Below are 24,342 nucleotides of genomic sequence, written 5' to 3'. Positions count from 1 at the left end.
TCCATCAGCTGTTCCTCGAAAACCCTATGGGGCAGTTCTACTCTGTCCTGTAGGGTCTCTCTGTCCTGTAGGGTCACTATGACTTGAGGGCAACAGGTTTTTGTTGTTGTTGAGAATATACACAGCAAAACACATGCCAGTTCAACAGTTTCTACATGTGCCATTTAGTGACATTGATTATATTCTTCAAGTTGTGCAGCCATCCTCACCCTCCGTTTTTTCTAAGTTGTTCTTCCCCTATTAACGTAAATGCACTGCTCCCTAAGGTTTCCTATATAATCTTTCAAGTTGCTGTTATTGATTTAATCCTATATAGATATTTCTTACAAGAGCATAATGCTCAAGGCAGACATTTTTCACTAGTTAAGCTAAACTGTCGTTTGGTTATAAGAAGACATCAGGGGGTATTTTTGGTTTAAAATTTAAAGATTATCTCAGGGCAGTAGCTTCACGGGTTCATTTCAACCTTCATGGCTCCAGGAAGTCTGGATTCCATGAGAATTTTAAATTCTGTTCAGCATTTTCCAGGTTTGATCAAGATTCTTCTATAGAATGTTTCATCAGAATGTTCACAGTGGTAGCCAGGCACCATCTGGTCTCATGGCAAAGGAGGCAGTTGTTCATGGAGGCAATTAGCGTCACATTCCATTTCCTCCTGTTCCTGACTCCCTTTCTGTTGCTCCAGGCAAATATAGACCAATTGTTGTGCCTTGAATGGCCACTTGCCACTTGGAAGCTTTTAAGACCCCAGGTACTATGCAACAAACTAGGAGGTGGAACAGAAGCACTAAACATGTTATTAGGCCAATTAACTGGGATGCCTCGTGAAACCATGACCCTAAACCTCCAAACCAAGGAACCAAATCCCATGAAGTGTTTGACTGTACATAAGCAGCCTCAGCAGCCACTCTTTTTTTTTTTTTTTGGTCGTTGTAAATATATCACACGAGTTTTGCCAGTTCAACTTTTTACAGGTGTACAACTTAAATTGACAGCAATTACAGTAATCAGCAATGCAGCCCTACCTTTACCGGTGCAATCTTTCCATCGCTGTTCACCACCCCTTTCCACCTCCCTGCCGCCCCAGTAACCACTAATAAACTTTCTTTTCTATACGTTTGCCTTTTCTTGACTTTTTATGTAAGTGTAGTTATACGGTATTTGTCCTTTTGCTATCGACTTCTTTCACTGAGCATAATGTCTTCCAGCTCCACCCATATTTTAGTATGTATCAAGACTTCATTTCTCCTACTGGCTGAGTAGTATTCCATTGTATGTATCTACCACATTTTGTTTATTTATTAATCTGTCGATGGGCATTTAGATTGTTTCCACCTTTTGGCTATTACAAATAGTGTTGCGATGCATATTGGTGTACACGTTTCTGAGTTTCTGCATTCAAGTCTGTTGGGTATATACATAGAAGTGGAAGTGCTGGGTCCTATGGTGGTTCTAGTGTAGATTTTTGAGGAACTGCCACACTGTCTCCCTTAAGGGTTGGATCATTTGTTATGGAAAAATTAGCTATTCAGTGAGCACTATATATGTTTGTGTGTGTGTGTGTGTATATATATATATATAATGTTATCCTAGGTTGTTTTGGGATTTAAAATGAAATTCATTACAAAGTTTTATGTACTGCTCCAAGATTATTCTCTTTTTGAGCTAAATACAATTGTTTTATACCTAGTCTTTTGATTACTGAATTTAGATATATTACTTAATGCATGTTGTTTTGTAGGAGGCCTCACGGACAATAATAAAGTGTGACCATTTTGACTGTTCATATTAGTCTTTAATCTCAAGGCAGACATCTGTGGTTTACTTTTTAAAATGTATAATTTACAGGGTTCATAACTTTTATTTTGAACTGTAATATCTGCTCTGTAGAGTTGTTTCTAATTCTTTTTTTGATTTTTAAAGTTTATTTGACAAATATCTGTGGAATGCTGACATCATCCAGGACATTGTGTTGGTTTCTGTGAGGGATAATAAGTGAATGAAATATGAACCATGCCCTCCTCAAAAGGCATAAAGACCTGTAATAAGCATAATACATAAAGAAAGAATGATGTGTACATCCTTTTGGGGGAGGGGGGGACTCTCGTTTCACCTCTCCCCAACTCTAGAAACTCTTCTGTCCTGCTCTCTGGAATTCATGGTCACTCATGGAAATACATTCCCCACATCCTCAGCGGAAACCCTGGTGGCCTAGTGGTTAAGTGCTTTAGCTGCTAACCGAAAGGTTAGCACTTTGAATGGGGAACTCTATGGGACAATTCTACTCTGTCCTATAGGGTCGCTATGAGTCGAAATTGACTCCATGGCAACGGGTTTGGTTTTTTGGTTTTTATATCCTCAGTGTTTTCTCTAACTGAAACGGGGCTCTTGTCTCATACTATTTCCATCACCAGCTTCTTCAGAGCTGGCCCTTTTTTCTCTATAGGCATAGTCCACTGAGCCTGAAAGCTAAGGTAGATGTCCTCTTTGCTCCTCATTGTGGGTCTGTCTAATATATTAGCCACTGGCCACATGTGGCTAGTTAAATTTATATTTTGATTAATTAAGATTAAATAAAACTTAGTTATTCATTTTCATTTTTTATAAATTATGTATTTTATTTGAGTAATTTATAAAAATGGCCCTTACCCCCCAACATATGTTGTGATTCATGAGTCTTAGCTTTTCCAGAGCAAGCATACCAGCTGTGTTATGCTTCACAATGCTGCCACCATCAAAAGGAAAGTGCAGCTAACCAGTTTTGACCAAGTAACTCAGATAATTGTTTCCGTTCTGCTTTACATTGACGTTAGAGTCTTAATCTAAGTTGGGGGTCAGCGCGTGACAGTCTCTCAGCCAAATCTGACCCACCACCCGTTTTTGTAAATAAAGTTTTATTCATTTATATATTGTCTGTCTGCTTTCACTCTACAACAGCAAAGTTGAATGACTGCAAAAGAAATTATATTACCCACAAAGACTGAAATACTTATTATCTGGCACTGTACAGAAAAGGTTTGCCAGTGCCTGATTTAAGTGAATAATTTATGGAACACAAGACAGAATTTCTAATTAGACTTTTTTAAAAAGTAACCTACATCATATACATAAATAGTAAATATACACCTACATTATTGGGTTGAATAAGGATCTGAGTCCTTTGATGAATTTCTCGGTTAACTCTGAAATAGAATACTTTAAAATAAATAATAGATTAAGAGTTATTTTATTCAGTCATTCTGTGGAGCCCTTTAGCCTGTCTGTAAAGCTCTGTGTTCAATACTAGAGATAGAAAGTTTAAGAAGACAGGCTATCCTCTGGAGCTTACATCCCAGTGTGGGGGAAACAGACTTCAGTCAGCTGATCACCTACTGTAATGAGTACTGTGATAGAGAAGAATAGGTTCTATTGAGAGTTTATACTAAGTGACTGGAACTCAGTCAACACCATCAGGAAAGCTTCCTCGAAAAAATGAGTTTGAGTGAACTCTAGAAGATGAAGAGTAATTAACTAGGTAGTAGAGTCCTCCCAGGCCAATGGAATCATGAGATTGTCAACGACAGGGCATAGCTGACAGGTGGAGAGAAAGGTCTGACTGGGATAAAAGAGAGAGTAGTGAGCCACAGGGGGCTGGTATGGTAGGCAAGGGCCAGGAACCTGATCCATCCGAAGAACAGTGGAAATGGATTTTAAACAGGGACATGTTGTATCAAATTTGTACTTTAAAAGGATGACTGGCTGTATTTTGGAAAATGATTGGGGGGATGAGATTAAGAGTGGATGCAGAGAGACCAGTTATGAGGTTCTTAGAGAAGAAAGGTGATGCTAGCTTGATCTACAGTAGTGGCCCTGGAAGTGGCAGGATTCGGAGGTGATTGACTGTGGCAGTGGAAGAGGAAGGATGAGTCCCATGTTTCTGGCTAACACAACTAGGTAGACTGACATGAATTCATCAAGCTATGAAATGGTGGAACCAGTTTAGGACATGTTGAGTTTGTTCCATCCAAAAAGAGGTATTGAGTAGGCTGTCAGATATAGTAATCTTAAATTCTGAGGAAAAGTCAGGACTAGAGATACAAATTTGAGCTTCATCAGCAAATAATACTATATTTGAAGCCATGGATGAGATTTCCTAGAAAGAGCACTAAGAGAAAAGGAACTTGGACAAACAAACCTTGAGTAAATCCAATATTTATAGGTCAGATAGTGTAGGATAGTGAGATGGAATGGCCAGACAGCTAAAATGAAACAAAATAAGTATAGTATCACAGAAGCTGAGGGAGAAGTATGTTTCCAAGAGGGATAGCAATCAACAGTGACAAATGCTGGTGAAAAATAGCCGGTGAATTTAGCCACATGGAGGTCATTGGTGATCTTTAATGGAGTGGTGAGGACAGCAGTATGAGCTGAGGGAATGTAGACTGAATATTGGCCGCTCTCAAGAACTGGCTAGAAAGGGCAGTTGAGAGAAAGAACTCTTGGCTTTGAGGATAACAGAAGAGTTTTTTAAATGAGAAAAATATGTTTCCATGGTAACGTGGAGGGTCCAGGGGAGTTCGATTCAAGCAGACGACATTCCCAGGAAGGCAGGAGGGTAAAGTCTGGAGCACAGATGAGGGAAGGAGTGGATTGGGCATTAGATAAAAGGGTAATTTCATGTAATGTATCTTTAAGACCTTTTTTTTATGAGTTTGTCTTTCAGTAGAGGTTTATTCAGACCATTACAATGGCATTAGTCGTTTGCCCCCTGAGAATTAATCTGTAGGTACCTGGGTTTTCGCAGAACATGATTTAAGTGAGTCACCTGCCTGTGTTCAGTCTTTGCATTCTCGTTTTTCTTTTGTGATTATTGTAATAAAGGCCACTGATTTATTCAGTCAAATGACATTCTAGATTCAGCTGAACCACTGAATTTATATTTACCGTCACTCTTTTTTAAATGCTGCTCAGCTGTAAATTTATATTCACTCTTTTTAAACACATATATTTAGCCCTGGGTGAAATGTCAAGATTTTTTATTTTTCTGGCTTCTAGGGATGATCATTTTATAGAAGGGTTTTTTGTTGTTGTTGTTTGTTTTAAGTCAGAAATATTACTATATATCCTTGGAAGTTTTGGTCATTCAAAATCACCACTTTCTATTTTGTATGTTTTCAACTGAAAAATGTAAGAAGGGAAATACACTCTGCCTGGTTTAAAATATGTGTTTTGAAACCAGTTTTTCTTAAAAATACATTGTTGACACAGATTGCAAGTGTAAATAATAGCCCTGTTTATAGAATAGGGAGCTCAGTGCACCAGAGGTGAAATGATTTCTTGTAGGGCAGGAGGGAACGTGTCACCCAAGAGTTATAGTGAAAATGCCAAAAAAGAAATCTTAAGTAGGGTCTCTGCTGTCAGCCCAGCCTTCGTCCTTCACAGGGAGATTTACAGCTAGGTGTGAGTGGTCAATGGAATTTAGGGATGGTAAGCAGAGCAAGGAGGAGACCTCTGTTGAGATTGCAAGTCTCTTTGTGGTTGTGAACTCTTGTCACTACAGTTGCCATGACAATGGAATATAGTCTGCATTTATTCATTTAGCATTTATTTCTGATAAATAATGTGAGCATTTATTTTGCATATTTTCTGTCTTCTTCCTTTAGAATGAAGGCTCCTTAAGGTCAGAGAGTATTGTTGCCTAGGCACTGAATACATGTATGTTAAATGAATGATGAGTTTATTGAGAACATACTGTGTGTACCCAGCATCTGTGCAGCGTTCTTTAACATAGCTTATAAGCATGGAGAGTAGGTAGCCTGTTCTGGAAGGTTCCTGCCTTTGGCTTAGTTTATTTGATCAAAAAATTGCTTCCTTTTCTCAGGAGAATTTATGATAGTAAGTTTTAAAGTTTGATAACTTCTATCAAAAGCACCAGAGGGTATCCTCAGGAATTTGTATTTGGGTGGAGAAGATATATAGGTGCGTCTGTTTTGTGAGTATCAGGCTTAAGAGTTCAGTTTTTGCATTCCCTTGTGTTATGAGAGGAGCCCTGGTTGCGCAGTGGTTAGGCACTCGGGTGCAAATTGAAAGGTCTGCTGCTAACTAGAAGGTTGGCGGTTTGAACCCACCAGCTGCTCCACAGGAGAAAGATGTGGCAATTTGCTTCCATAAAGATTTACAGCCTTGTGAAACCCTGTGGGGCAATTCTGCTCTGTTGTATGGGGTTGCCACTCGAGGGCAAGGGGTTGTGTTGTGAAGGTTAGTGGTTTGGACTCATTTTAGCACCTTGATTTTACCGGTTTATTTCTTCTTCCGCAAATGTTTTAAAATGTTTGTTTATGTGTAGTTAAGTCAGCAATGAGATCTAGAGCTTTTTGCCTTGTTACACAAATCGTTTTTATTACCTCCCTTTACATTTTATTGAAAGCAGCAAACCAAATCCCAACCAAATATCCACCAGCAATGGCAAGCCTGGCACTGTGAATGGAGCTGTGGGGACCACATTCCAGCCCCAGAATCCCCTCTTAGGCCGAGCCTGTGAGAGCTGCTATGGTAAGTCTTCTCCAGCCCTGGCTTGATTTTCACGGTAGAGGCCTGTCCATGGAACTTGGCTGGTGGCACTGTGGGGCAGGAGTGTTGAGCAGCTGAGTGGTACGTATGGTCAGTCCTGGACAGAGGACAGAATAACATAGCCTCAGAAATGAATAGGTGTCCATCATTACTTCTGCCTGGAGCAAAGGGCTATTCACTGAACAAGTATTATGTACCAGACAGTAAATTTAGGCTTTCAGTTTTCTTTTATTTGCTTCTGTGGACTCGTGTTTGTTGGCTGTTCCACAGCAGTATTTCCTAAAATTCGTTCAGAGTTACTAGCTTTGCACAAACTATAGTCCAGTGGTACATACCAAATCCCCTCAGTAGGCTTTGGCAAATTAAAGGTTCCAAATAATTCTGTAGGAAAGACTCCTACCTGTAATCCTCAGACCAGCCTCCCTCTGAGCACAGTTTGGGAGATGCTGTTCTACGACATTTCCTTTTGGCCTCAGGGCCCCACTTTGTGTATCCTTGTCAAAAACCTACTGAAGTCTGGCAGTATGACATTCTGTTTGCCTTGGATGTTAAATGGGGTTGGTGAGTTGGACTGTTAGGTTTTTGATACACTTTATATGTTTATTTGAAATCTCAAGCAGTAGTCTCTTAATGAGGCATTGGTGACATTATCATCTATTTTTTGGTTTGACCAAAGTGACCTGGGTTTGGAGAGGAAAGGAAGCAAATGTCGATTGAACGTCTACTTGGTGCCAGGTTTTTGCTTCCCAGCAGCGATTTGAGGGGTAGATGTAGCCTGCTGCCTTAAGGACATAGGAGTAGGGGACATTTGCCATTCTCCTCCATGCTCCATACCAGGCTTCAGCATCAGAAAAGGCTTTTAAAACCAAATAGTATAATTATCTCCCCTGATCTCAGGGAGGGTGTGTGAGCCAGACAAATTACTGGCTTCCTAGAAACGGTACACGCCGTGTGTCTGACCACTTCCTGCACCTTGGGAGCACAAAGGGAAACAGTGTGTGGATAATTACGGTTCTGTTGGTCAAGGTTGTACATGGGTAGCATCATAAATGGCTTTGAATTGGGAATTCTTAGATTTCCAAGCCCATTTCTATTTAAATGAAAATAACAAGGATGCTTCAGACAAATGGTCACCAGCGCTTAATCTGCCTTGCTTTTGATTTGTAAATGTCTTTCACACTCATATGTAGTCTCACAAATCCCTTTAAATATTTTGTGACTTTTATCTGCATGATGAACAAGCCATTTTAATTTTACGACATTTCGGATCCATATCTTATTAGATAGTCTCGATCAAGATATATTTTAATACAATGTAAATATAACATTTACTTTTATAGAAAGATAAAATTTGGTGTTTTCTATTTTTCAAATTATACTCATTTTTTAATTGAATTTGAGTTGGCTATGTAAGACGAAAGACGTTTGTTGACAAATATTAAAATGATGTCATGATAAGCTTGGGTAAAAATGTATATTAAAATATGAGTGACATTTTGTATTCAGGCTTTTAAGTAGAGCCCTGGCCTAACATTTAGAATTCTTCCAATTTGTTCTTAAATAAATCAAATTACTATTTGTTGTTAAGTTATAAGAGGAAAGGATTTTAGGCTGCTATTTGCAAGGACTCCTCCAAACATGACACGGGGGGTGCAGAATATTACTCCCGATAAATAAGAGGCAGTTGGAATGCAAGGGTCACTGCCTTTTCTCTCGCTGACACTGGCTTGTGAAGCATTGGGCCACACCGTGATGCGCTGTGTGAGCGTTTTAATCTGGTGGAGGTAACTTACAGATCTGGGGAGGAATATTCTGAGGCAGGTAATAATTTGTATGCACCTTATTAATTTATGTTTCCACATCAGTGTTTCAACCTTAAGCTTCCGATCCATCGTGGGAATAGTTTGAATGTTATAAGGCAGTATTTAAACTACAAAACAAAGCCAACACAGGCTTGCAGTGTTCAGCTAAGTGATAAATTGGTGGAGTTATGAGGTCCTAAGCATGCTGTAACCTCAGCTGCACTTGCTCACTAGGTATGGAGTTACAGGCTTGAGAGGAATCCTGCTTTTAAGGGAGAAATATTTAAATAGTTATCTGGCCTGTTGGTTAAAATAGAGGAATGGAAAGTGGATTTCCTTGCCTGCCTTTATCAGTAGAGCCCCTCTGAGCACCTTCCTGAACCAAGGTTTGAAAACCTTGATGTAAATTTTAAAAACTAATAAAAATAGCTTTCTGGGGACTTATTTCCAGAGATGTACACAGTGAAAAATATTTTTAATTAACAAAACAAACAAAAACTTCCTCTGCAGCATAGCATATAATAGAAGGTGCTTCACCTAATAGCCTCTCTAATAGGTGCCACGAGCACTTGATATATAACAGAAATAAAATAGAAGTAAGTAAATAGATATAAAGTTGAAACATATATGTATATACTATACTTTCATATTTGGCTGGTAAGGCAGTGAAAGAAAAATAATGTTGTAAACTAAAGATGGCTTTGAAATATTTTTTGAAACATTTCATTATGTTTGTATTGATATGGGAGCAGGCCTGGTGGTGCAGTGGTTAAGCAGTTGGCTGCTAATTGAAAGGTTAATGGTTCAAACCCACCAGTCATTCCGCAGTAGAAAGATGTGGCAGCCTGCTTCCATAAATTTTTACAGCCTTGAAAACTGCGTGAGGCAGTTCTACTCTGTCCTGTAGAGTCGCTTTGAGTCAGAATCTACCCAGTGGCAACGGGTTTGGTTTTGTTATTGGTGTTACAAATGAGCAATAAAACAGTCTTTGTTTTTTCCTGTTTCTCCTCCATGTTTAGCTACACAGTCTCACCAGTGGTATTCTTGGGGCCCACCTAATATGCAGTGTCGATTATGTGCAACTTGTTGGCTATATTGGAAAAAATATGGAGGCCTGAAAATGCCCACTCAGTCAGAAGAAGAGAAGTTATCTCCCAGCCCAACTACAGAGGTACACGAACAATAGTCTTTTCGTGTTGTGCATTTAATGTCATACTTTTTAATGACTGGATCACTCCTGAGAAGCAGAGTACCAAAAAAAGAAAAAAAAAATTTTTTTAACAGTATACGGTAATTTAAAAACAAACCAAGCTATTTTCATAGCTAAACATAGTGACCACAGTATTCAGGGTGGGTATGGAGAGAGGGACAGGGACAAAATTTAAAATTTTCAGGTATTTAAAGTATTGGTCTTGTGAGATTACTCAAAGGAAGAACAATGTGTATGGGAGGCGTTAGCGTAAGTAAGGAACTTACCAATTAGATATTTGTCTTAATTGATTTTTTGAAAATAGTTTGCAACCTTTAGATAAACTGTTGAAAATGTGGCTTATTACATAAAATAATAAATACAAATTGAGCACTTTTTCCCTGGGTTATTGTAGGAGGGACAAGAAGGTATGGACTCAATCTTGAGGTGACCGACAGTTGAAATGTGATTTTGGTGAAATTCTCATCGATTGAAGAAGTCAACCACCTATGTCTACCAGAGAGAGACTTTTTTCTTTCAGGGCTATCAGTATCTCAAGACTCCTTTCATATTAAAAAATTAAAATAAAATAATCTAATTAACCCCCTTGGCATCTTTTTTTAAAAAACTATTGTGAATATGATTTTGGATTGTTAGTCTATTAAAAATCAAGTATAGGCCTACACCCCCACCCCCACCCAGTTCCCTCTCTGTCCCCACCTTCTTCCCAAAAGGTACACACTTTTTAATTCTCTCTGATGGGGGTAGGGTACTAAGTCTTCAATGGAAGATTTTTAAATTGCCCGTTTCTCTGAGCATGATGCCAGTAGTACTGCGTTTTAACAAGTTCTAGTTTTAAACGCTTGTTGGGTTCTGATTTTGCAGGATCCCCGTGTTAGAAGTCACATGTCCCGCCAGGCCATGCAGGGGATGCCGGTCCGAAACACTGGGAGTCCAAAGTCTGCAGTGAAGACTCGCCAAGCTTTCTTTCTTCACACTACATATTTCACAAAATTTGCTCGTCAGGTCTGCAAAAATACCCTCCGGCTGCGGCAGGCAGCAAGACGACCGTTTGTTCCTATTAATTATGCTGCCATTAGGGCAGAATGTAAGATGCTTTTAAATTCTTAACCTTATATGTTGTGCTTCTGACCATTCCTGTCTTTCCCTTTTCTTTCTCTCTCTCTTTTTTTTTTTTTTGTTTGTTTGTTTGCAATAAACATAAGTTCTTGTGTACAGCCTTTTATTTGGTTTATTTTTTTTTTAACATTATTTTTGTCTGCTACCCATTATATCATGCCAACCTGAAAAAAAGACAAAAAACACTGAAACCTCTAATCTCTGTTTGAGAGTAGTGCTCCCCAAAAGATAGGTCGGTGATCCTATCCAGTGAGGTTTTGTGACGGACTTGGCTAAACGGCCCATATTGAGACACTTTTACCTATAAGGTAAATGCATTGTGATGCAGTTGATTCTGACTTATAGTAACCCTATAGGACAGAGTAGAGCTGCCCCATACAGTTTCCAAGGAGCACCTGGTAGATTCAAACTGCCGACCGTTTGGTTACCAGCCACAGCACTTAACCCCTGAGCCACCAGGGTTTCTACCTCTAAGGTGGCACCCGCAGTGTAATCCCTAAGGATGGTGGTATAGGGAGACTCCATTACTGAGAGAGCGCAGTCCAGTCTCACATAGATTCATTAGGCTTGAATAAAATTTGCCAATTTACACTACTTAGAAATTGTGTGTCTTTATAAACCTCTCAATTTCCCATGAACCTTTTACCATTGCCATCCAACATTATGAAACTTCATAGTGCTTCATAACAAATGCAATATTTATTTGATTTGGCAAACTATAAAGAATTTTAAAGTGATTCGGGGTGAATTTTATGAAAATACATATTTAGTTTTGCAAGCTAGGGTCTGAATTTGTGGTTGAGCATTCTTTGTCCAATTTGGTTTCCATTTCATAATCATGTATCATACATATTTCCACATAACATTTACATGACATTATTACTGTCAATTTCAACACATTCAGCCTGGCTTATCTTTCATTTTTTGTTAAAACAAAGGTCATAGGTGCCAATGAAATGCGATTGTTCTCTTATTACCAGTACATCCAGAAATGTGTCCATAATGTGTGTTTGCTCTGATGCTAGTCTCCACCACTTGTAGTCACATTCCTGGCTAGCATGTTAGATCCAGGCAACTTTTTTCCCTAAGGAATGTGAAAACTTGCTTTAGGGCTTAACAGGAAATCTTAAGCATATTCAGTTAGATGCTTTTTCTTTCTCTGTAAGATGAGAAATCGCTTATTATGAGATGTTCTACTTTGATTTCAAGAGAATATCTGTAAAAGGAGTGATGGTTGAAAAAAGATTCTGTTCCTAAAGAGAATTTTCATTCAGCAGAAGAGCTGGAAGGCTCTAACACTTAACAGGTAGAAGCTGTGTAAGAAGAAGAAGAAGAAGAAAAGTGCTTGGTCAAGGGGGTAGAAATTGGTAGCCATCTTAGAGGCCCAGGGAGGGGAAATAAGCCACACCATTAGACTCGTGTGTAATTGGGCACTGGCTCTTCTGTGGCTTCGAGCTGTCATTTCTGAGTTCGTGGGCTTGTGTCATTTATCACCTCCTTACCCATTTTAAGGAATTGGAAAACCAAATATTTATATTTACCTCAACTGTTCAGCTGATTTAAAACACATTCATTTAATACATACTTTCTTCAAATAAAAAAGATCAATAAAACATTTGAGAAAGAAAATGAATGAAATTCTTCCATTAAAACTGACTGGGACCCAGCATCATCTTTGTTTCTATGAATGAATAAAAAAGAAACCATCACCAACTACATAAATTGGCTGCTGAGGAAGCTTCTGTTTCCTGTTGCTCTTCTGTTAATTTTCAGTTAATTTGCATATTGTCTTTGGTTATTCTTCAGTAAAGTATGTTTTTTCTGTCGCCTCATTTTTTTTTTTTTTTCTAATTGAAGGGGCATGCTGCTTAAAAAAAAAAAAAAAGATTAAATTACCTGTGTTAGATTTCTATGAACACAATTTTTTTTTTAAAGAATTATTTGTTGCGATGAGATTGAAAGCATATTTTATTTTGTGTTTAGCTTCATTGGTCATCAAGTTACATACAGAATCAGATTCTTTGAATATTAATTTTATTCTTGAGATTTAAAATTGTAAGGTTTCAGCAGCCATCTACTCAGTTTTTCAAACAAGCACTAATGAACCCTTTTTCTAGCACCTAATTGATTCTTTCATCAGCTTCTCCCTTTTACATATAATTTGTAACAACCTCTTCAGCAGATCCCTTGTTCTTAATCTTGGCTTGTTGGTGAGAAGATTAGGTGTTAATAACCTGTTGTTCATAGAAAATCATGTCTACAATGCACCGAGAATATATAGGTGCATTTTTTGTTTGTGTTTTTCCTCAGTAAGGGGTCTATAAGCTTTCATTGGTTTCCCAATGACCAACCTTCACTCCCCCTTCGCACCCCTTCCCCCCTCCAGAAAAGTTAAGAGTCACTGTCATGCAATATGAATGTGTTTTCCCATCAGGTGGAAGTTCATAATTCTAAGAACATTGGTGGATCAAGGACTCCGATACATTTTAGAATAATTGAGCATAATGTCGGGGAAGGAAGTTGAGGCTTTCTCTTCTGTGCGCCATAGAAGTGGGCCCCTGCTCTGGCTTCTGGCGTTGGCAACACTTTTGCAATCTGTCATAGCCAGAAGCTCTAGGGGACAACAGACAGTGCAAGAGTGAAGAGGTGGGGAGCCAGGGAGATGAGCTCTCAGTTCCATGGGGGAAGTGCAGAATCATGAGTTCTTGACTTAAACAAATTAATCAATCCCTGTTTAGAAGGGTTGGTTACAGTAACAGTCTTTGGCCTTTATTTTCATTAAAAACTTCTATTAAGGAATATATATAGGGTTGCTATGAGTCGGAATCAACTCGATGGCAGTGGAACAACATGAACAAAAGTGGCTGCTAACCATGAGGAAACTCTGGTGCAGTTCTACTCTGTCCTTTAGGGTCGCTACGAGTCGGAATCGACTCAATGGCAGTGGGTTTGGTTTTTAAGGAGTACAGTATAGTACAAGGGGAAGATTCTGCTTCCATATGCCAAGCATACATAAGAAGTAATAGCATCTGTGGAAGGAGAGTTGGGAGGCTGAGGGAAAGGCTGGAAGGAGACTTACCACTGTTTATTCATCCTTTTAAACTTCCATTTTGAACCAAAAGAATATATTTCCTGTTTAAAAAATAATTTACAAATGGAAATAAGGATGACCACCAAATGCTTCAGAATATATACATTTGAGGTATGTATAGGAAAAGTTTTTGAAACACATTTCCCCAAATATCTAAATATTTTAGTAATATATTACACCTTTATGTGTGAATATGTAAGTCTGTGACAAAAATCACTAACATTTAGAATGTCCAAGACAGTCCTACCACCTAGATTTATCAAAAATGGTTTGTAGACCAAAAACTAGAACATTGCATAAAGAAAAGTGCCACGTCCTTGACCAGGTTTGCAGACTGACAACATGGTTCTAACACTACATCAAGCTTCAGACACCCTGTCTCTTCTCACTCTAGATATCCTCCCTCCAGTGAAAAAGCTACAAGGTGATAATGGTGTCTTCCCATTGTTACTGCCACATTACATTTGTTATCAGATATTACCATTAAGTTACCACATGATAAAATCATACAACTGTAGAGAACAGGATTATTACTGTTTGAGATTCAGGATCCTCAAAGTGAGCAAGGTTAAGTAGATACATTGGCAGCATTCCATAGATGAAGCTAAACTGCCTAGAGAAGTGGATCCAGATGATTCACCTGCCTGCCACCTTTGAACTTTGCAGTTTGGTGGTTTTTGAGTGGATAACACACTAGGCCTACATGGTAACAGTATTCCCCCTATGAAGTTCAGAAGGCACTCGGAAGCCATTTTTTCTGTTCAAAGATGCTAATTCGACTTGGGAAGTTTCCGAGGCTCCATCTTCATGAGAAATTTGTTAGGAGTTACTGATTTCTCAGCAGAAGTTACTATCAGTAATTGTATATGCTTTTGTGAAATTTTCAGCTTTAAACAAGAGAATATATGAGAATATATTTTGGGTTCTTTTAGTATTTTTGATTTAATAAAAGTTTGTTTTTGAATGGATACTTTAAATTTTTCTGAAGGTACATAAATAGTTACAAATTTCATTCCCATTCCTATTCTTGGTATACCCTCTTCAGAAATAACCACTGTCATCCGTGTCTTATGTGTCTGTCCAGAGGTATTCTATGCTTCTATAAGAATCCAAAAAAAATTTTATTGCTGTCAAGTCAATTCCAACTCATAGTGACAATAAGGGACAGAATAGAACTGCCCCCATAGAGCTTCCAAGGAGCAGCTGGTGAATTTGAACTGCCTGCCTTTTGGTTAGCAGCCAAGCTCTTAACCACTGTGCCACCAGGGCTTCATAGGATCTAGGTGTATCTTTTTTTTTTTTTAATTTTATATGGATGTTAGCACACTTTCTACATTGTCCTGCACTTGGGTTTTTTTTTACTTAACATATCTTGGGGGCCATTCAGTATCAGTACATGGAGAGCTACCTCCTTTTTATCAGCTGCCTAATGTGCATAAAATCCATAATTTAAGCACTTCCCTATTAAATATTTTTAGGTCATTTTTCAAACATTTTCTGTTAAAAGTAATGTTGCAACAAATACCCCTAACAGCTGCCATTTCACCTGGATGTGTGGAATGTGAATGTGTGTTATAGATCCTGAGAAGTAAAATGACTGGTCAAGGAATACGGTTTTGAGTTTTGATAGTCATTATCCAGTCGCCCTCCAGAAATACTACAATTTACCCTCCCAGTCACAATGTCTGGAGAACAAACAGCTGTTCTCCAGAGCTTATCAGCAGTGTTCTCCATCGAAGCCCTTGACTAGCTGACAAGTGACACACACATTAATCTGTGTTTCTCATTATGAGTAAGATGAAAATCTTTGCAGATATTTGAAAGCCATTTGGATTTCCTTTTCTGTCAACTATTTTTGCCCCTGGCCTGTTTCCTATGAGATGGATAGACTTTTTCTTATTGCCTTGGGGGAACTTTTTGTTTTAAGGAGATGAGCTGTTGATCTGTGATATATGCTACAAATATTTTTCCCAGTTTGTCTTTTGACTTTATAATGTATTTTCCAAGCAGATTTTTTGTTAATGTAGTTGAATTTATCCATCTTGTTTTATGGTACCTGGCTTTTGTGTCTTGCTTACAAATGCTTTTACAATTGCTATCAGAAATTTATACTGATGGTTTTATTCTGACCAAGATCTTAAAAGCTAATGTGAGGTGTTTGTGAATTTTTATTCATTGGGTTCTTCTTGCAGCTTTTCTATTCTAGCCCCTTCCTCCAATATTTCCAAAACATTGGAGAAAAATACCCTTGAGTTGCAATAAAAGTAACAGCATTTTTCAAGGTTTACGTCAAAGAGACATAGGTCATCCTCTAGGAGACCAAAGAAATGTGCCTTTGTGTTAAAGTCAGGTGATTCGAATGAGATGTAGATGTGCTCCGCCCTCTGGGCAGGTACGGATCCTTCTGGGCTCTTTGGGTGTTTCTAGTGTGTGCTGGCTTTATCTGTGCACCTTTAAGGCATCCAAATGAATCGTCTCTGTTTGGAGTTAGGTGAGTCATTTGCAAGCTAAGACTGACAAGTGGCACACATGCTTGGTCTTCAGTGTAGACTAGGATTCTTTTTAATTAGCTCAAGTATGGACCTGATAATCCATGTTTATGATAATTCCCTTAGGGCAGAATGTATTTGAATGGGTGTAATTTTTCTTCTTTTAAACAGTGACTAGGTAGGCTTAGCATCTTTCATCCCAAATTCTTCATAGTAGACACTGTAACTCTTGCCACTATTTTCTTCACAGTGAAACCTGTGAAAACCAGAACTTGACAGGACTGCCTTGTTTTTCCAGGCCTTGTCTTTTCTTCCTTTGACAGGGTATACAGTCTTGTCACTTTTCTATCACTCTCTATTAGTGGAAAATATTTGAATTTTCTTTCTCTGACAGGTTTTCGCCTTACACAGGTTCTGGCTTTTGAAGGTTTTGCTTTGTAATAATGAGGAGTAGTGAAATGTGGATCCTTCTAAAGAGCTTTGATCACACACTCAGAGATGTTCTGTAATGTAAATAGTCACTTGGAACATCACGTAATTAATCTTGCTAATATAATGGGAAATTAGTATAACTTAAAATGAGGTATCTTTGGGGAAATGAATGGAATGTCTTTGGGTATTGTGTTGGCCCTTTCATGGATTTGTTGACTTTTGTCATCAATGAAAGCCTATCAGTTGTTGCCACATTGGTGGTTTTCCTTTGGGCCACATAGACTGTGGAATAAAGAGCAAAGTTGATAGTGTTACTAGTAATACAGCATAGCCTTTGTCCAAGATACTGAAGAAATAACCAAGATGATTCATCCAAGCTTTATTTTAATAATAGAGAAGAAAGAAATTTTTCTCTTGTCTTCATCCCAAATATAACTTGAATTTTAGGTGAGTTAGTAAAAATATTAGGAAGGAATTACTTAGTATTAACTCAGTGATTTGATAGATGTTTGATCCTTGCAGGATTTGGGTTGCTTCTAAATGTTTATTTTGATTACTCCTCCAAAAAATACTTATTAGATTTCTGCCTGTTACTCAACAACAGGAGAAAGCTTCATAGCTTAGTAATTTTTTTCTGAAGGGAATCAGCGGAATGGGAGGAAAAGAAATTGGATCATTTATACTTGTCAGTGGTTGCATAATAATTAGCCAGTGTTTCTGCTACCTGTTCACGTTCCTATTACTTGAGGCTCTCTGCAGTGTGTGCTTTTGTCTATTCCATGTTTTTAAAAATGCTGTTTTCCCACCTTCTAATTAATAGTTATTAGAAAAACCTTTCTTCTGTTTAAGAGATGGCCAGAGCTCATAAAAAAGTTAAATTTTATTTTACATTATTTGAAGGTCCAGATTGAATTGTACGTTTTAACACTAACAGCTCAGAGTTTCTGTAGACATCAAAGGAAAATACCTGACCGTGTGCCTAGAAACGTGGTCTCAGCTGGCAAAGGGAAAAATTGGGTGCCTAGGACTCTTCTCTGGTAGAATTAGAAAACCTGTAGGACATTCTTGTCAAATGTTTGAAGGTGGGGAAAAGGCATAAGCATAGTAGAATCGTATCTGCTGAAGCTACTCTGTTGAGCTTTATGACAATATCTGCAAATTTAAGAAAAGTTTCAATACACGTTTTGTCCCTGCAAACTATTCTTTTGATGTAGCTCTTTGATTTGAGAAGTAGCTGTGTCCCACATCTTCTCTCTTCATCCCAATGACAGCTAATTAAAGCACGGGTAGTGTTTGTGCTGTGCACTTCATTTTCCTGTCTGAGATGTCTTATGATAGTGTATGAGCAGTGTGATGACAACTTTTATGAGCTAATATCCATCCTCACAGAATCTTCCTATTCTGACTGATGGATCAAAAACTGTCTGGAAACAGGTAACCATTTAAATCTCAGCACTAATGATTCCAGAGTAGAATATGAGGGATAGAAATCAGTAACACGAAGCAGCCCCTTATTTCCTTCACGAGGCTCTCATCTAACGGAATTGGGTTTTGCCAAGATGAGATGAGACTTCTTAATGGTGACGCACTCCATCTCAGTCAAGGATGGCCTCGTGTGTTGCCTTTGTCAACTGCCATCCTTATCTCTCGTGCCTGATTCATCATATACTAGGACAGATTCCACTTAGTATTTTATGGAAAATGTCCTATTACGTAGAAATTCAGTGGCTCCAAAGAAGCATTCTTCCGTTGTTCTTCAGATGGGCATGCACAGTAAAAAAGCATGTGTGTGTCAATTGTATATTAGCTACACCCATATGGGGCTGTAAAATGAGTGTCCTCCAGGTAAATCCCTCATTCCGTAATTTGGAACCAGAGGTAGCAATGGTTTCTTCAAACCCAAAGGGAAATTATGCAGGAATCTGGTGGCCATTACGCTGTTTTCCACTTGCAGCTTGTGTTTTTGCAGTGTGTATGGTGTAGGTGGAGAAATCAGCCTCACGGGTTGTCTTCATGTTTCTTTCTCTCCTCAGATGCAGACAGACATGCCGAACTATCTGGAAGTCCACTGAAAAGCAAAAGTACTAGGAAACCTTTGGCATGTATCATTGGGTATTTAGGTGGGTATTTAGGTGGGTATTTCCTAAAAGAAGAACAACTCAAGGAATGATTTCTGTATTTTGTGGATATTTGACCTAAGCCCCAGCCTTCCATATGGTTGAAATCATATACCTTCATATGTATACTCAGTTTGTTTTGGAAACTTTTATTTTTATTATCAAAACACACACGTTCAGTATACACAGAGTCTTAAATATATTTACCTTTTCCCAAAAAAATCATTGAATTAAAATAATATATGTAATGTGTATTTATGGAAATAAATGCAGCTTAACCAAAAAGAGGAAGAATCACTAAGTTATTACTTAAAGGATGAATATTTTTAGAGGGCGCTTATTTTCATTTAGATTCTTCCACCGTTTCAAGCCCTTTTTACTCCCCTTCAGTAGAGAAGGATTGGTTTATTTGCTTACTTTTACAAAAATGAGGTTGGGCTGATTTTTTTTTAACTGTGGAAATATGTAGGTAACAAAACATTTGCCTTCTCAGCAGTCTTCACGTGTACACTTCAGTGGCAGTAAATGTGCTCATCGTGTTGAGATCGAGCTAATTTTTAACCTGCCTTGAAAAAAATATTTCTAGTTTTGATGTGCCAATTCAGGTCACTTTGAAAGAGGAGGATTTGTGTCACTGCCTGGTTTTTTCTCATACTATTTAACTCAAAGTCTCCAAGGATGAGGCTTCCATTTACATGTTGAAATACCACAATTAAGGTTAGTATACAAAAATAACTTTTTTTCTTTGCAGTTTTAAGACAAATAATTTACAAAATAATGATTCCTAATATACCCAGAGGCAAGAATGACATGTTTTTATGCTTCTAATATTTCTCACTTTTTCGTTTTTTCTGTAAAAGTGAAATATGTACTCAGAGTTGCATTGAGCTTTATTGCTGTCAGAGAGATTTGTAGTTATGAAGTGTTCAGACTTTAGACATCCAGTCTTTGAAAAATCTAAGTGTAGCCTTGAACTTAGTATACTACCTGGTCCTCATCAGAGCATCCCACGGGTCAAAAGCTCACAGCTCCTTCTTTGTTGTTGCTCTGCCACCTAATTTTGTGTTTTATTCCTCAGGGGCTAAAGTTGCTTTGCTATCCCCTGAAAATGTCACACGATTATTGTACGTGTGACCTAGATCATGATGGTAAAATCCTTGAAGATTGTAGTGTCTATTCCCTTGCAGAACCTAATCCAAGAAGCCCCTTCCCACCTTAAAAGGGAAAGGTTTTGATTATGAAAAGATAGAATATGCACGTTAGTCAGCCTTTCCGTGGGTAATTATGTGTGTGTTCCTCCTGTGGGCAAATTGATCTGGGCCCCTACCAGATAAGCCCAATGCTGTGCTGGCCTGACTCGCTGAACCACACCCATGCGTAACATGTTCCTGAGTAGCTGCTGTGTACAAGACACTACTCAGTGATTTGGGGACACCAAGATAAATAAACCTGGCCCTCAAACATCTTACAGTCTAGACTGAATTACTGGGCTGAGGGCTGTGGGGACCATGATCTTGGGGAACATCGAGCTCAATTGGCATAACATGGTTTATAAAGAATATGTTCTACATTCTACTTTGGTGAGTAGCATCTGGGGTCTTAAAAGCCTCTGAGTGGCCAGCTAAGATACTGTACCGGTCTCAACCCTTAGGGAGCAAGGGAAAATGAAAACTAAAGACACAAGGGAAAGATTAGTCCAAACGACTAATGGACCACAACTACCACAGCCTCTGCCAGTACAACTAGGTGGCACCTGCCTACCACCATTGAGTGCTCTGACAGGGATCACGATAGAGGGTCCCAGACAGAGCTGGAGAAAAATGTAGAATAAAATTCTAACTCACGAAAAAAGGCCAGACTTACTGGCCTGACAGAGACTTTTAGAAACCCCGAGAGTATGGCCCCCAGACACCCTTTTAGCTCAGTAATGAAGTCACTCCTGAGGTTCACCCTTCATCCAAAGATTAGACAGGCCCATAAAACAAAAGGAGACCAAAGGGGCACACCAGCCCAGGGGCAAGGACTAGAAGGTAGGAGGGAACAGGAAAGCTGGTAATAGGGAACCCAAGGTCGAGAAGGGAGAGTGTTGACTTGTCATGGGGTTGTTAACCGTTGTCATTTAACAGTATATGTACTAACTGTTTAATGAGAAGCTAGTTTGTTCTGTAAACCTTCATCTAAAGTACAATTAAAAAAAAAAAAAAACAATAAAAAAGATCCTTGACTTGAAAAAAAAAATCTTACTGTCTGGTGGGGAAAGAGCACAGGTAAGAACTATAAAGCAACAAACTAAATCCTATAAAAGAATTAAAGTTAATATGCATTGGACACTTAGAGCAAGGAATAGTTATTTCTGATGAGTACATTAGATCAGCTTACCTGAAGAAGGTAGTATTTGAGCTCATCCCTGAAAGATGAGTAGGATTTGAATAAATGGAAAAATAAGTAAAGAGTATTCTCTCCCTACGAGAGTCCAAGAGAACCAAATGAACAAAAGTTCCATTGAGTCCAAGGACCTGAAAAGTTTAAGGAGAGTAGGTTGTCATGCTTTAGATGGAGCCTAGGGTGTGGAGGTTGTAATGAATGATAAGATTGGCAAACCTTCCATACCATGTTAAAATAAATCAGGACTAATTTTGGGGTAGTACTTGAGCCATTTCTAAATATTGGCAAGCATAGGATATTGACCAGACCAAGATGTAGTTATTCTAACAATCCAAACAGCCTTGTCTAAAGTTTAGGAAATTTGGATGATATCCTGGCCCTCACCTTGGATGGGAGGGTGAGGAGACAGACAGGGTGGCTTGCGCTCAGTTGGGGTGCTGGGCAATAACGCAGAGAAGCAGTGAGCAGGGTGATCTTTAGAGAAGAGTTGCCCAGTGCTATTAAGACCGTAAGTCCTTAAATAATCCAGTTCCTACAGTATTGCAATTTCTGTCCTTCTACTCTATTCAAAAGGTGCAGGTAGTTCTTGGGCCACGTGCCTGACAACAATATACTTCTCTTTAAAGACGCGCATACACCGAGTGCACGTTACAGTTTTGTGACGTGTCCTTAGTTAAAGCTTTTCTTCCGCTACTTCTTGACTATTGTTTTTAGATTTTGGTTTCAGATTTCCTCTCTACCAAAGTGTTCTGGGCTGGGAATGATTGACCCTGGTCCCATACCCTGGTTGCGGAGCCAGAGAAGGAATCCTGTTTTCCAGAAAGCTTTCACCCATGACATGACGTGACATGACATGACATGGCAGGATATGACATGACATGACATATTACATGGCAGAGCAGAGAGGTGTTTTTTTCTAAGACTGCTTCTCCAGATAACCTCTTGATTTCTAACGTGTTGAAGAGTCAGACCCCCTATTGCCTTAATAAAACTTGTGTTTTAAGTGACCTTCTGAAGTGGGTTTTTTTTTTTTCCTTGTACCCACAACACAAGGCTCTGAGCTCCAGCCAGCAGGGGAAGAATTAGCTTGCTTTTTGATAAGTAAAGCCATGGTAACAACACTTGAAGCTGATTCATTATGCAGGTCCTTGGGAAAACATGCCAGCTCCTAAGGAATTGACTCAGCTCATTAAGAAATAAGATGTGTGTCTATTAGCAAATGTAAGTACACACAGAGTTTTTTAATACCATGTTCTGAGCTGAGAAACTTTTTCCCCCGTCAGAGATCCATCCTGCGAAGAAACCTAATGTAATTCGATCTACACCAAGCCTGCAAACCCCAACTACCAAGCGAATGCTAACCACCCCGAATCACATGGCTCTGAGCATTCTGGGGAAAAGAAACTACAGTCATCACAATGGTCTGGATGGTATGTAAGCCCAGGGTTTGGGAACTGTCCTGATGGGCCAGGGCCTCTCTGCTCTCACCAGCTCTGGCATGTGGTCTCCCAAATCAAATGATATACTGATATATTACGAATTGGCTCTTCTACTCCCTGATTGATCTCAAGGTGTGGCAAGGGGAACGAGGGGGAGTACTGCCGTGTGCCACACTTAAGACGTTTTGCCAAGTGGTGTTTCTCCAGTTCATCTGAAGATCCCTTTTTGCTCACATCTCCTATTAGGAGGCTTGTTTGGAAATGAAGCCTGTGTTTAGCAGGTGGCCTCTGCAGGATAATAATAGTCTTGCTGTGATGCAGGCTCACTGCTCATTTAAATTTTCTTGAGCAGAAGGGATCACTTTCACCTTATGTCTGAGACATCAGTGTGCTCCGGGGCTCTTCAGTGTTCCTTGGATCATTTTGAGTTTGGCATTTGTCCACTTCTTCAGTCTTCTATATATTTTTTTAATTGCTCCAGAGTGCTACAAGTCATGAACGGAATTGCCAGGGTGATGTCCTAAATACGGAAATAATAATTTGTCTGAAATGGAAAAACTGAGAAATATCTCCACTTATCAGAAGTACTTCCCTTGGGCTTGGCCATAGAATGACTTTTAAGGTGGAATTGAATTATCTTCCCGTTGGGACTATAAACACAACCATAATAAATCATCCAGGCAGTGAGTATTGTTCGTTTCAATAGCCCTGGAGTTTGAAGCTGTCTGGATTGTTGAAGCGTTGGCATTTATTTATGAATAAAACTCTGTCTAGGCTTTTCATGCCTATGGAAGTCTAGATTCCTTCAGTGACAGTAAGTTATAACGAGGCCCTAGAGCAAGGATGTGGGATAGGCCTTCTAATGATAATTCCCCAGGTGGTTTTCTTTCAGTGTGAGTTTTGAGGGTCATAGTGATCTCAAAATGATGAATAAAAAACAGAGAGCGAGGAGTTCAGTTTGCATTTATAGGGGATCAGTGTGTTGTGGAAATGGTTCTGGAGAATTTATCTACACAAGAGTCTTGCAGAAATACTTCCATGCTGATGAGAACATTGACCGTCCTGCCACATAGGCCTGATGTCTGTATAGCCGAAGACCAAGGAAAGATCACGTCGGAATGTGGAGACTGAAACTCTTTCCAGCTTTTCCTTGCCCACAGCCTGGGGCCTTTGAATTCAGGCTTAAGTCAAATCTTGACTCTTTCTTTTGCATCTCGTCACCTCCTTGGTCTCTCTAGGTATACAGTCCTGCTGCAGAAAGCATAAAGTAAGTTCAGGTTCGTTTGAGATTTTTATATATATATATACACACATACACACGCACAAAAGCTGGAGCCTATGTAAGGCGGAAACCTGTCAGAGAAGGAAAACTCAAATATTTTCCACTTAAACAATTACTTCAGCCTAATAGACATTCTCTGAAAGCCGGAACCTGCGAGATGTGGACGGGATCAGGAAATCGTTGGTATTGCAACCCAAATAGGAATTGCAAATGTGAAAGCCAGCAATAGCTCTAAGAAATGCAAGAGTCAGAGATGAAGGCTCAGCTTTCCACTTCCTTTTGCGTTGTTAGCGTGTGTGGGTGCGTACTGTGCATCGCTGCTGTACTCTGAGTACGTCTGTTCTTTACATTTTTGCCTTTTTTGTTTGTTTCTGTGTGGGTTTTTTTTTTTTTTTTTTGCCTGTAAATTTTTTCCAGCAAAGAACAA

General features: G+C 39.0%; 1 protein-coding gene across 7 annotated transcripts in view; it reads left to right on the top strand.

Moving 5' to 3' along the window:
• The window catches only part of MTA3 (metastasis associated 1 family member 3), a 201,617-nt gene that overhangs the window by 160,117 nt on the left and 17,158 nt on the right, over positions 1-24,342 (top strand). For 4 of the 7 annotated variants that reach the window (XM_049870635.1, XM_049870633.1, XM_049870628.1 and 1 more), the window contains exons 12-16: positions 6,407-6,531; positions 9,371-9,522; positions 10,426-10,648; positions 18,726-18,824; positions 22,478-22,624. In XM_049870635.1, coding sequence (XP_049726592.1) covers positions 6,407-6,531; positions 9,371-9,522; positions 10,426-10,648; positions 18,726-18,824; positions 22,478-22,624 — 746 coding nt within the window. The remainder of the gene's footprint in view (positions 1-6,406; positions 6,532-9,370; positions 9,523-10,425; positions 10,649-18,725; positions 18,825-22,477; positions 22,625-24,342) is intronic. The other 3 variants (XM_049870631.1, XM_049870629.1, XM_049870630.1) reach the window with 3 other exon arrangements.

Source organism: Elephas maximus, chromosome 26 (assembly GCF_024166365.1).
Source record: "Elephas maximus indicus isolate mEleMax1 chromosome 26, mEleMax1 primary haplotype, whole genome shotgun sequence".
Classification (NCBI taxonomy): Eukaryota; Metazoa; Chordata; class Mammalia; order Proboscidea; family Elephantidae; genus Elephas; species Elephas maximus.
This window is presented reverse-complemented; position numbering and strand designations above follow the sequence as displayed.